The sequence below is a fragment of the Leucoraja erinacea genome, chromosome 18 (genome assembly GCF_028641065.1).
Source record: "Leucoraja erinacea ecotype New England chromosome 18, Leri_hhj_1, whole genome shotgun sequence".
NCBI classification, from domain to species: domain Eukaryota; kingdom Metazoa; phylum Chordata; class Chondrichthyes; order Rajiformes; family Rajidae; genus Leucoraja; species Leucoraja erinaceus.
This window is the reverse complement of record NC_073394.1, coordinates 13176448-13190175: the sequence shown is the minus strand read 5'-3', so window position 1 is coordinate 13190175 and position 13728 is coordinate 13176448. Positions and strand designations below refer to the sequence as shown.

General features: G+C 41.4%; 1 protein-coding gene across 5 annotated transcripts in view; it reads left to right on the top strand.

Moving 5' to 3' along the window:
* The first annotated feature begins 526 nt into the window (after nucleotides 1-526).
* The window catches only part of alkbh3 (alkB homolog 3, alpha-ketoglutarate dependent dioxygenase), a 35888-nt gene continuing 22686 nt past the window's right edge, over nucleotides 527-13728 (top strand). Inside the window, exons 1-4 of one of the 5 annotated variants that reach the window (XM_055649368.1) lie at nucleotides 527-656; nucleotides 6329-6445; nucleotides 8547-8644; nucleotides 11030-11064. In XM_055649368.1, coding sequence (XP_055505343.1) covers nucleotides 6367-6445; nucleotides 8547-8644; nucleotides 11030-11064 — 212 coding nt within the window. In that variant the 5' untranslated portion in view covers nucleotides 527-656; nucleotides 6329-6366. Of the gene's footprint in view, nucleotides 657-762; nucleotides 924-6328; nucleotides 6446-8546; nucleotides 8645-11029; nucleotides 11065-13728 lie in introns of those variants that run through there. The other 4 variants (XM_055649366.1, XM_055649369.1, XM_055649367.1 and 1 more) reach the window with 4 other exon arrangements.

The following is a 13728-nucleotide window of genomic DNA, read 5'->3' as shown; positions in this document are numbered from 1 at the left end:
CATCTGCAGTTCCTTCTTGAACACAATGATCTTTAACAATTGTCCCCCTGACTGCAATGGTGGCATTATGGCAGAAACAGAAATTACATTGATTAATACATAATAAAATGCAATGGAGATAGATGCCTTGTTATTTATTACATGTCAAATGGAGCACTTTGATAATAACATTTGTTATGGATAGATTTTAAACTCCCCGCCCCACTCCAAAAAAGAAACAATCGGTCTGGTAGACCTTTGCCAGTGTGTAGGGCAAGTGTATCCCTTCCTTCAGAAGGATTAACAGAGTACATCCATTTGCGGGGAGGCCAAAAGTTTGGAAACAGATGTATGTTCTCATCAATGATTGGTTCTCATTGCAGCAAGAACACAACTGTTTTTGGAACTCTGCGACTTTATTGCTCTATTTTTTGTTCCTGTCTCTCTCTTCTCCTGTTTTACTTTCTCCCTCGCGCTTTATTTACATTTCCCACGGTGTGGTCTCCCTCGCATTGCTGGAGCTGATCCCAGTTGAAAGCAGCGGATTCCCCGGCCGCCTTCGCGCTGCAGGTTGAGCGGGAGCGGGAGCAGGGTGGGAACGATTCACCGCACTCCCTCGGTGCGGGAGCCAGCCGGACTCGGCGCTGTGACACAGCGGAGGGAAGACGGCGAGGCGGGTGAGAGCTCGGTGTGGGGGGGAGGGGGAGGGACGATATAAGACACAGGATATGTCTCCCATTCCTTCTCTCCAGAGATGCTGCCTGTCCCGCTGAGTTACTCCAGCATGTTGTGTCTATCTTCGATCTAAACCCGCCTCTGCAGTTCTTTCCTACACGATACGATATAACTTTATTTATCCCAGGAGGGAAATTGGTCGAATGGCGGGGATGTGGAGTCAGTGTCGGGCACTGTCGCTGCACGATCTGATTGAACGGCGGTGTGGAGTGAGGCGGGGGGGGGGCTTCTTGCTGATGTGTGATGTTCTGCTGAGATAAATCGGCGAGACCCATCCACACGACAGCCAGGGTCACCCCCCCCCTCAATCACACAGGGCAGAGAGATAGATATCCATGCGAGGCGACCCGAAACGTCACCCATTCCTTATCTCCAGAGATGCTGCCCAAAGATTATAGAGGAGCTCCTCTAGTTTCTTTGATGCTGCCGGTCCCCCTAAGTTACTCCTGCATTTCGTGTCTATCTCCAAATGACCTCACGCGCTCCTGACGGCTGTGTGGACGCATGATGACGCGCGCGACCGTCGCGCGTCGTCACTACCGGCCTGTCGCGTAAATGACGGCCAAGTGGGACAGGCCCTTTACTCCAGCTTTTTGTGTCTACCTTTGGCGTAAACCAATATCTGCCGTTCCTTCCTACACATTCTCCAGATATGCGGCGTGATCCGCTGAGTTACTCCAGCATTCTGTGCCTATCTTTAGTATTAATCACCATTTGCAGTACAGGTACCTATATATGAACAATTATATATGGAAAAAAATCCTCCCAGTTGTTGCAGCAACTTAAGCGAAGTTGTTCAAAGCAATCAGAAAAAAACCCTACACGCACGCTTCTGGAGAGCAGGATTGGGTGACGTTTCGGATCAAGACCCAAGGGTCTTTCATGGATATATATCTCTCCATAGATGCTGCCTCGTTTGCTGAGTTACTCCAGCATTTTGTGTCCACCTTCGATTTTATCCAGCATCTGCAGTTCTTTCTCGCACACTAGTTTTGTGGTTATTGATTTGATTTTTAAAAATATATTACCTATGTATATTGTGTTTACAGCCCTGTTTTATTGCTGCAAGTAAGATTTTCATTGTTCCGTTGTCATTCCAAATGAATATTCTTGACTCATTCTAAACGTGGTGTGCTCTCTCCACAACCAGAGACGACCCTCCAGGGTGACAGTAACTGGAGAAGAGCTCTGCCCCTAATAAACAGCGAGGAAACTCTTCCTCCCCAGTTAAAGAATATGAGCAATTCCATTGTAAATGGGAATACACCTATTTAATAAGAAGACATATGTGCTCGCCTGGTAAAATTGATGTCTATCTGGTGAGAAACGGGGAGTAAAGGAATATGGTGTTAATGCATGAGAATGGTGCTGCAGTTAAAAAAAAAACAATCATCTTACTGAATGGTGGTGCAAGCTTTGGAATAGAGATCTAATAGCCTACAGAGTGTTATACATTCCCCCGAGCAGTTGAGAGAATGTAGTATTTCATTTATGAAGAAAAGCTGGATAGACTAGGTTTCTTTTCCTTGGGAGGGAAACCTGATTGAGGTATACAAAATAATGAGAGCCAAAAATAGAAATAACATTTCCTACAGCAGAGGGCAAAGGTTATCATTTAGTTGAGATCTGAGGAAGATTTTTTTTTCACCCAACAAGTATTTGGAATCTGGAACACATTTGATGCAGACACGACATTTAGGTATGAGCACCAAAATTACCAAGATACCGTCGGTCAACTACTGATAAATGAGATTAGTATAAATGTCAGTCTGAAGAAGGGTCTTGACCCAAAACATCACCCATTCCTTCTCTCCAGAGATGCTGCCTGCCTGCATTAGTTTCATCCAGCATTTTGTGTCTACCTTAGATTTAAACCGACATCTGCAGTTCTTTCATACACTGGGGGAATTAAATATGTTGTACCTATCTCAGGAAAATACTCAGGAAACCTTCTGGAAATGGTAGAGAATTACAGATTCACAATAAATGTGAATTTCGAAGCAATGGGCACCAGTCAAAAAACTAGTATGGCAGAAATTAATAGGACTGAATGTTTCCAGGATTTGATGACCTGCATCTGAGAGTTTTGAAACAGATGATTAGGACAGTGATGCTTGCACTGTTATCTTTCAGAACAGATTCCAGAACAGTTGCCACAGATTGGGATGCAACAAATGTTACCTCCTATTTCAAAAAGGCTTACATCAACTGTAAGGGAAGTGCCAGAATCTCTTGTTAAGGAAGTGTAATAAGGCACATGAAAAATAATAATAGGATTCAATAGAGTTAACATTTAATAGAGGGGTTAGACAGCCAATGTAAATTTGTGATTGGGACATAGAAACATAGAAAATAGGTGAAGTAGTTCCTTTCGGCCCTTTAAGACAGCACCACCGTTCAATATGATCATGGGTGATAATCCGAAATCAGTGCCCTGTTCCTGCTTTGTCCACATATCACTTGACTCCGTTAGTCCTAAGAGCTATATCTAACTCTCTTGAATACATCCAGTGAATTAGCCTCCACTGCCTTCTGTGGCAGAGAATTCCACAGATTCACAACACTCCAGGTTTTTCCTCAATCATTTTTTAATATTATCGGTTAGATTTTTTAATGGTTTTATTAGAATAAATAAGGGCAAACCAACCAGTGAGGTATATTTGGATTCTTAAAACTAAATTGCAGTTTATGATCCTGGAAGTTATCAGTAAGGACTGATAAATGGACAGAAAGCTTGGGAAGCTGTGACTAAAGGATTGCCACGGAGATCGGTGCTGGGGTCGTGACCATTTATATTGTTTTTTAAAAACATTTATATTTATATCAGTGATTTGGATAAAAGGGATCAAGTATAGTATCTCCAAGCTTAATGGAAGTGTGCATTGTGAGGAAGATGCAGAGAGACTTCAATGTGGACTATTATGTACATGGTAAATAAAATATAATGTGAAAAATGTAAGGTCATCCACTTTGTGAGAAAAAAAAATCTGAAAGGTACATTGATTTATTTTTTAGATAGTGAGAGATTGATCAGTGTTCTATTCAAAGAGACCTGGTTGTTAATGTATCACAGAAAGCCAATATGTTGGTTCCACAAGCAATTTGGAAGCATACAAGATGCTAGCCTTTATTGAAAGAGGATTTGAAAACAAGAGTAGAGCCTGTCAAATGCTATTATTATTTCCCAAGAAGCTTTTCCCAATTATGTATTGCCCTGTGCGATCACAAGGAAATATAATGTGCAGTTCTGGTCTCCCTATCTAAGCATGAAAGTATATGCAAAACAGTGCAGCAGAGGGCCGCCAGATTGATTCTTGTGATAGCAGATTTGTTGAATGAGGATAAATGATTAGACCAGTTCTATCTTAAGTTCAGAAGAGCGAGAATGGATCACATTGAATAGTCGAAATTTCATATTGAGCAAGGGAGAGTTGACGTTTTCTCTGGTGATTCATAATGAAGGTTCGATCATTCAGGATAATGCTGAGAAAAATCATCATCCTGAAGATGGTGAATATTTGGAATTCTCTATTCAAAAGTGCTGCAAAGGCTTGGCCATTGACTACATTCAGGAAATAGATTGATGGATTTATTGGATCTTAAGGGAATCAAGCAAAATTGGGTTAGTGGAGCAAAATAGTACTAAGTAAAAAAAATCAGCCTTGATCATGTTGAATGGTGGCACAGCCACAGAGGGAGCCGAATGGCCTCCCTCCCTTGATCTCATATTCAATAGAAGTGCAGATTTATTGAAAGTACATTTGTGCTACTGGTATACGATTCATAGTAGGTTGACCCAGTATCTCTGATCCCATCCATTGTCTCAGGGTAATGCATCAGGTAATGGAGGCAGAAACTGATTCTATACAATGTGCAGCAGAAAAAGCTTATATGGTAATTGTTTTTTATAGTGTTTCTGCTGCCAGACACTAGCACACGTAGAGCTAACAGTGGTGGGTAAACTTGCTGTGCCGCCCACGGGAAAGATTATTTTTTACCAGGCTTTCATGGCAACAGCTTTGGCAAACTTAGCAATTTACTGGCTGTGTAAAAAGACCGCCACTTCAATAACATCAGAACACATTTCCTAGCAATACAATTAGCCCTTCCGTTTTACATGCAATATATCTGAAATTTTCTAAAAGGCGAACCAGACTTCAATAATTCATTTTTTGAGTCCTCTGATTTTCTATCACTATATACAAACTATACTCTCATTTTTTTTTAACCTTATTCCACATTGTACCCTTCCTCGGCTTTAGCACCCAGTAATTTATACCATCCTCACTGGTCCTCAATGATGAGTAATATCAGTGATGATTGAACAAAAAAAAAAGCTAGTAGCTGAGATTCTGGCATCGAGTTATGATAGTCATTGTTTTTTATTTTTCCTTTTTCCACAGACTCCATTGTCAATTGACAGCATATCCTTATTCCCTTTTGCTGAAACCTTCATTTTTTTCAGAGACTGACTTTTTCATAAGATTGTTCTTTTGACCAAAGTAATCACTTCATTTTACCTATTGTAGTGTACAGTAGAGACAACGAAATGCATAGAAAAGAGCGACATAGAAATTAGGTGCAGGAGTATTGGCCATTCGGCCCTTCGAGCCTGCACCGCCATTCAATATGATCATGGCTGATCATCCAACTCAGTATCCCGTACCTGCCTTCTCTCCATACCCTCTGATCCCATTAGCCACAAGGGCCACATCTAACTCCCTCTTAAATATAGCCAATGAACTGGCCTCAACTACCCTCTGTGGCAGAGAGTTCCAGAGATTCACCCCTCTCTGTGTGAAAAAAGTTCTTCTCATCTTGGTTTTGCCACCTCTGGATTTCCCCTCCTTTATCCTTAAGCTGTGACCCCTTGTCCTGGACTTCCCCAACATCGGGAACATCTGGCCTGTCCAACCCCTTAAGATGATGGTTTTGTAAGTTTCTATAAAGATCTCCTCTCAAGGGTGTAACATTGCCTGGGGTCTGTACCACATCTGCCTCAGGTACCGATCTGGTGATCAGCTGAAACTGGTTTGAATGCACAATGAACAGCATTCTTATGCTTATTGTCAAGGTGGGAGAGGGCGGAGTGAAGTGCCGTTCATCCTCCGTACTCCTGACGGTAGAAACTTTTTCATTGCAGGTCTGGAGTCAACTTTGAGTTTATCCACAATTCTGCTGCCCTCTTCCAAGTCTCTCATTCTATCTCTCTCATTCTATCTACGAACAGTGCCGCCCATTGCCTCTGCTTTGATTGTAAAATGTTCATCTTTTTTTAGAAATCCCTCTATAACCTTTGGCCACACTATCCCTAAGACCGCTTCTAGTTCAACAATCCATGAAGATCTTTACACTCCAATATTGGTCTTTTGCCTGTTGCCACTTTTAATCATTGCAGTATTAATCGCCATGGCTTCAGTTGATTGGGACCAAAGTTATAAACTTTTCTTCTTGCCAATACATGCACATACACAATCCTAACTTGAGATATTCATATTGTTTTTTTTAATGTACTTGCCCAGTTGTTTTGCTATATTTATTTATTACAGATTTATTACAATATATTTATTATGAATGTTTGCCATTGTTCCGATGTTGTGTTCTTGTACTTCAGAATGCTGTGACAATGAAGAAGTGAGATAAACAATATTCATGGCAGACAAAAGGCAGCGGGCAAGAGTGCAGGGTTCATGGGCAGGCCACAGTAAGACAGCAGCAACCGTGTTTCAAGGTATGAGAACTAAGATCATCGAAAAAAAACACATGAACAGGCCCTTCGGCCCACAAGTCAATGCCCCCCCCCATGTTTTGATAGCGATTTCCGCACCTGCCCACACTGCCTTAAGTTAGTGCATTTTAATACTTTAAAGATATCAAGAGGTATGGAATCTTAATAATAAATATAAAATAATAAATAATTTAAAATAATAAATGTTGTGGAACAGAACATTTGTACTCGGCAAGTTAGGATTTGCTGAACAGCAGCTGCGCAAAGTTTTACACAGCTTGGAGCTCGGTGCTCTGGGATTCTGGGTTGAGTTGCTCAAATTTACATCTCGGTCTCAACTGGTAGATTTCAGGGTTTGCTCATTGAGTTAACCCTTCTCATTTGGATTACTAGGGGAAGATTAATTTGATTGACTTAATTCTCTTTCCACATGGATCCTGTGGTTTAAGGACATAGTTTGCAAGATGACAGTGTTATGTGATGAAGATGGAACATTTGCTCTTCTGATCATCAATAATACACATGAACTGCAGATTGGTTAGAGAAATAAAATAGATTTAAGAGTAAAAATTTCTAACATTTCATGATAAATTAATAGGATATTGATCCCGCACATGCAACCCAAACAATGTGTTGGTTTTAATGTTTTCAAGTACCCAAACGGTTAACTACTTATTTTACAATGTAAAATGATAGTGACATAAATTCTTTCTGGCGCTCTTTGCGCTGTTGCTGTGTGTTTTCTTTTAGTCCCTTGGCTTAAGGACAAATGCTATTATGGATTTTGTTTTCAAACAAATTAGATGAATACAAATCCAGGCGTCCAAATGACACAAGTGGATCTACCGTCGACTTAGTAGTATTTCAGCAACATAATGAAATATAGAACTTTTTTGACCAAGTCAGTAATCCCTCTCCCAATCATGATTCATTCTATTTAATAGGTCTTGCTTGACTACAGAGTATATCCAGATGAGGGCAGCACATGCTTAGCAATAGTAATGACAAAATGTGCAAATCAGGTTTGTTTTATCATTCAGTGGTGCCCATGCACTGCATAAGAACCTAACACAGCTGTGCCTGAACAAATCTTTTTTTTTTGCTTTGGTTAGTATTTTTAGTGTTCTGTTATGTCAATAGTTGAGAGATATCTGTTCTCACCGTGTTTTACATTTTTGTAGTTATGAAAATACCAATCTTATTTAAAAACTCTCCTCAGTTGAGTCTCCTGATCTACAGTGTCCATTGCTAAAAGATGGTTGTTCCTACATGTATTCCATATACTTCCCTTGATTAGTTTATTATTCAAAACCATCAGGGCCAAGATTCTCCTTTCTACTTTTTTCTTTCTTTTTTCTCTTCTTGTACTTATCCACAATTCTACATGGCAGAGAATATGCACAACAAAGAGAATGAAATGCAGTGTAAGTGAAGCCATATCCCAACGTGCAGGGTTACCATGGACATGCATTATTTTTAATTATCTTACAACATTTCCCTTTTATTAAAACAAAGCAATCTGAAATAAACAGTATATAGTAGATTCCCCATATGATAAATTGTAATTCTTGTAAGTAGTTTTGTCTGTGACCACTGGAGTTCATGAAGGCCATTTTAAGGACAGTAGCAGAATTTGGAGTGAAATATCTGACAAGTAGAAAAACTTGAAGAGGGAGTGAACTATGATAGAGAGGGGGTGGGAACAAAGTGAATTGGGAGCAGAGAGGTTAATTACGCAGAATGTAGACATTTTTTTCCACTGTCATTTTCAGTATATTTTCAGCCTCAAATGACATCTTCCACAAAAGCAGTTAAGTGACTCCAATGAAATGAGTCTGTTGTTATCAAAATTATTGAATTGAATCCATTTATTAAAGAAAAATGAACCTGTTTATTAATAACTTTACTGTCTGACTGATATGTCTACATTGAAATATGGTCTTACTGGAGCATATTTCAGGAAGGAAACTTTGATTTTTGGATTAGAGCATTGCTGGGACATCTTTCTTTTAAGTAAATGTTATAATAATTTAATCTATAATAGAGAGAAACATTCTATGTGATGAATTAATTTGAAAATGTCATGCAATCCATCTATTTTTAGCTGGCAGACACTCTACACAAAATGTTGCAAGTACACAGTGGTCACCAAAAGAACAGGCTGCAGCTGATGGGCGATTTGTCTTCCAAGATCCAACTGAGGTAATACAAAGAATGGAATGTTTTTAAGTGTGTGATTCTATCTAGCTGAGTACATCGGGTCCAATTTTACAGGCAGAGTGATGCAATCCATTGACGTAAATACCACTAATGGTCAAAGAGCAAAAAAATCACATCTGCCTTTCACAAGAAAAGGTCACCTTTTTATATTTGTTTTATACAGACCAATAAGGCATTCACTCCACAAATAACACATGTAATGAAGAAGGCAGGGGAAATACACATCTCCCTAAAACAGGATGATTGTTGCAAGTACCGTAAAATGTTGGTAAAAGGAAGTGTGTTTTATTTCACTGTAAAATGCTCATTACAGTTTTCATTCTCGAAGCACAACATAATATCGTATTTTATTAGCTCCAGATCGATTCAATTCAATTCATTTGTGTGATGAACATATTGTTGGGAAACATTGATTTAAATAATTAAATTAATGTTTTACAAAGTGTTTGAAAAGCATTTGGGTAGGAAGGGATGAATTGACCAGGGAAATGACCCTGGTCAATTTGTCCCTTCCTACCCAAACCACCCCCTCCCCGGATACTTTCCCTTGCAACCACAGGAAATGCTACACTTCTCGCTTTACCTCCTCCTTCGAATCCATCCAAAGACCCAATCAGTGTTTCCAGGTGAGGCAGTGGTTCACCTGCATCTCCTCCAACCTCATCTACTGCATCCGCTGTTCCAGGTGTCAACTTCTCTACATCGGCGAGACCAAGCGCAAGCTCGGCGATCGCTTTGCCCAACACCTCCGCTCACTTCATACTAACCAACCTGATCTCCCGGCTGCTCAGCACTTGAACTCCCCCTCCCATTCCGAATCTGACCTTTCTGTCCTGGGCCTCCTCCATTGCCAGAGTGAGGCCCAGCGCAATTTGGAAGAACAGCACCTCATATTTTGCTTAGGAAGTTTACACCCCAGCGGTATGAATATTGACCTCTAATTTTACATAGCCCTTGCTTTCTCTCTGCTTTCCCTCCCCCTTCCCAGCTCTCCCACAAAATCTACTGTCTCCGCATCTTCCTTTCTTTTGCCCGCCACCCCTCTCTCCCCCTTTCCCCCCCGACCAGTATGAAGAAGGATCTCGTCCCTTAAAGTCGCCTATTCCTTCTCTCCATAGATGCTGCCTCACCCGCTGTGTGCCTCCAACATTTTTGTCTATCTTCGATTTTTCCAGCATCTGCAGTTCTTTCTTAAACAATACACAATTAAGTCGGCACATTTGTAGTCATGGGATAAATATCAGACTGGATGACTAGCTGGCTGCAAAACAAAAAAGCAGTCAGGATAAATAATCATTAATTGGGATGGTGGAAGTGAGGTGCCAGGAGGTCAGCACTACATTGCTCTGTTTCATAGAAACATAGAAAATAGGTGCAGGAGTAGGCCATTCGGCCCTTCGAGCTTGCACCGCCATTCAATATGATCATGGCTGATCATCCAACTCAGTATCCTGTACCTGCCTTCTCTCCATACCCCCTGATTCCTTTAGCCACAAGGGCCACATCTAACTCCCTCTTAAATATAGCCAACATAGCCAAATATAGTTTCTTTGCATGGTTCAAACTTTAGCCCCCAAATAATTTAAGAATTTGTTCATTGAGGGGGATAATTAGTGCTGAGATTTCAACAAATTATAAGACGGCAAATTATAAAATTATAATACAAGTTAATTTATAGCAGTAATAAACTTGCTAGGTGTTAGTTTGATTATAACATACTGGTATTTTGATGCAGCAATTTTTATTTAATAAACTACGAAGCCAAACATTTCAGAAAATAACTGCTTGTCTTTGATTGACGAGCTCTCTATCTTTTTAAACAAAAATTCATCTGCCTCGTTGCTGCAAAGAAAGGGATAGCAAGATTGATTTTTCACCAGTAGCACTGAAATAGGATTGTGACCAATCACTTTTTAATAAGCCCGATTCTTTCTCATTAACTTACAACTAAAGCTTACCTTTAATACAGCAAAATAATTTCACTACATGTGGAAAAGAAAATCAGATGTGATATAAGATGGGCTGCAGATTCATTATGACCAGCAAATGTCTTACTAACAAATATAACTTTGAATCCAAGATATATTAACTGAACTTCATCAGATTTAAGAATAAGATCAATGACCCATATCTCTCACATTGTCTAATCCACTATACAACACCCTGCCAGTAAAAAGATTTTACCAATTGTAATTTCCAGATTTACGGTCATACTATTTGTTATATATTCTAAGAAGAAGATTTGTAATATATTCTTCTCATGACAAAACCTGAATTACCTTATTAGTCAATATTACTCAAAATCTTTTTAAAAATTAGATGTATAGTACTCTATAATTCTTCTTGTGGAACTTGTTTACATCATAGGTTCAGCGTAAGATTCCGGAAGTAAGAGTCATTGAGTAAGTACATAAATGTTACTTAATATCATTCTTAGTAAGACAACATAAACCTTGCGCTATAACCTTTCTCACACTGATGAAAAATACTATAGTAAACATAGAAATGGGAGAGTCTCCTACCATTCACTAAGATCGAGGCCAAGTAGATCTTTGGCCTCAACTCAATCTCTGCCTAATTCTTATAACACTTTAGGTAGACACAAAATGCTGGAGTAACTCAGCGGAACAGGCAGCATCTCTGGGGAGAAGGAATGGGTGACGTTTCGGGTCAAGACCCTTCTTCAAACTAACGTCAGGGGAGTGGGCGGGACAGAGATAGAATGTAGTCAGAGACAGCAAGACTAGTGGGAGAACTGGGAATAGGGAGGGGATGGAGAGAGGGAAAGCCAGGGCTATTTCAAGTTAGAGAAGTCAATGTTCATACCGCTGGGGTGTAAGCTACCCAAGTGAAATATGAGGTGCTGTTCCTCCAATTTGCATTGGGCCTCACTCTGACAATGGAGGAGTCCCAAGACAGAAACGTCAGATTTGGAATGGGAGGGGGAGTTAAAGTGCTGAGCAACCGGGAGATCAGGTAGGTTAAGGCAGACTGAGCGGAGGGGTTCAGCGAAACGATCACCGAGTGCGCTTCGTCTTGCTGATGTACTTTAGTGGACACCTGGAACAGCAGATACAGTAGATGAGGTTGGAGGAGGTGCAAGTGAACCTGTCCCTCACCTGAAAAGAGTTGGGGTCCTTGGATGGAGTCGAGGGGGGAGGTCAAGGGACAGGTGTTGCATCTCATGCGGTTGCTGGGGAAAATACCTGGGGGGGGGGTTGGGTGGAAAAGGACGAGTTGACCAGGGTGTTGCGGAAGAAACGGTCTCTGCGGAAAGCTGAAAGGGGTGGAGATGGGATGATGTGGCCAGAGGTAGGATCTCATTGGAGGTGGCGAAAATGTTGGAGGATTATATGCTCTATGCGATGGCTGATGGGGTGGAAGGCGAGGACAAGGGGGAGTCTGTCCTTGTTATGAATGGAGGGTGGGGGAGCTAAAGCAGAGCTGGAGGATATCGAGGAGACCCTAGTGAGAGCCTCATCTATAATGGAAGAGGGGAACCCCCCGATTCCTAACGAATGAGGACATCTCCGATGTCCTGGTATGGAAAACCTCATCCTGGTCGCAGATGCAGCGTGGGCTGAGGAATTGGGAGTAGGGGATAGAGCCTTTACAGGAAGCAGGGTGGGAAGGAGTGTAGTCTAGATAGCTATGGGAGTCAGTGGGTATTTAGTAGATGTTTGTCAATAATCTGTCTCCTGTGATGGAGACGGTGAGATCTAGAAACGGTAGGGAGATGTCGGAGATGGTCCAAGTGAATTTGAGTGCAGGATGGAAATTGGTCATGAAGTTGATGGTCAGTGAGTTCTGCATGGGTGCAGGAGGTAGCACCGATGCAGTCGTCAATGCAGCAGAGGAAGAGTTCGGAGATAGGGCCAGTCTACGCCTGGAATAGTGATTGTTCGACGTACCCTACAAAGAGGTAGGCATAGCTAGGGCCCATGCGAGTACCCATACCTACACCTTGGATTTGGAGGAAGTGGGATGAGTCGAAGGAGAAGTTGTTGAGGATAAGGACCAGCTCTGCTAGGCGGAGGAGAGTATTAGTAGACGATAATTGGCTGGTTCTGCGGTTGACGAAGAAACGACGGGCTTTAAGATCTTCCTGGTGGGGGATGGAGGTGCAGAGTGACTGGATATCCATAGTAAAAATGAGAGAGTGGTGGCCTGGAAAACACTGATAACACTTTATTCCCCTTTAAGCAAAACCTTACCTACTTCAGACCAGAATATATTTAACTCTGCAACTTTCGAGTCTAGAGAATTCCAACGTTTCACAAACATTTGAAAGAAAAAATCCATCTCATCTAAGTCATAGTGACTGAGCCTTTATCCTGAGACTGCCTCAGGGTTCTTGATTTCTCCATTCAAGTAAACATCCTCACAGTATCTACACTGTCAAGCACATTCATTCGTAAATGAAAGCCTTAATGTTAATGACTGAAGAAGGGTCCTGACCTGAAAGGTTGCCAATGCATGTCCTGCAAAGATGCCACCTTACCTGCTGAGTGATTACAGCATTTTGTGTGTTCTAAGCAAGATTCCAGCATTTGCAGTTCCTTGTAACTTAATGCAGTTGTTGGAAATCTGAAATAACATAACAAAATACTGGAAGTGCTCTATAAATCCTTTAGCATATGTGAAACTGAAAACATCCTTCATAAGGACTCTGACTGAAAGTATAAATATGGACACACTACACTATACGGTTGCATTAAAGTATTTTTGTTTAGCATTGTCACTATTTAATAAATTTTTCAATTTGGTATATAATAATTGACTAGACTAAGTGGGACCCGTTGGGTCCCACGTTCACACGGGAGGGCTGGTCCCCCAACGCAATATTCGATCTCTCCAACAATTCCAATATTGCTGGCCAGTGGGGGGGGGGGGGGGGGGGGGGGGGGGGGGGGGCTTTCCGGAGCGCTAGTATGGGTGTTATGGGCCAAGGGAACTGGTTTCCAGAGGGCTAGTATGGAGTGGGTCAAATGAATTAGTATGGACTCACGCAGCGCCTTGAGGTGGGGGATGTCAGTGGGGGGGGGGGCGCGGTGAGCGATCTACTC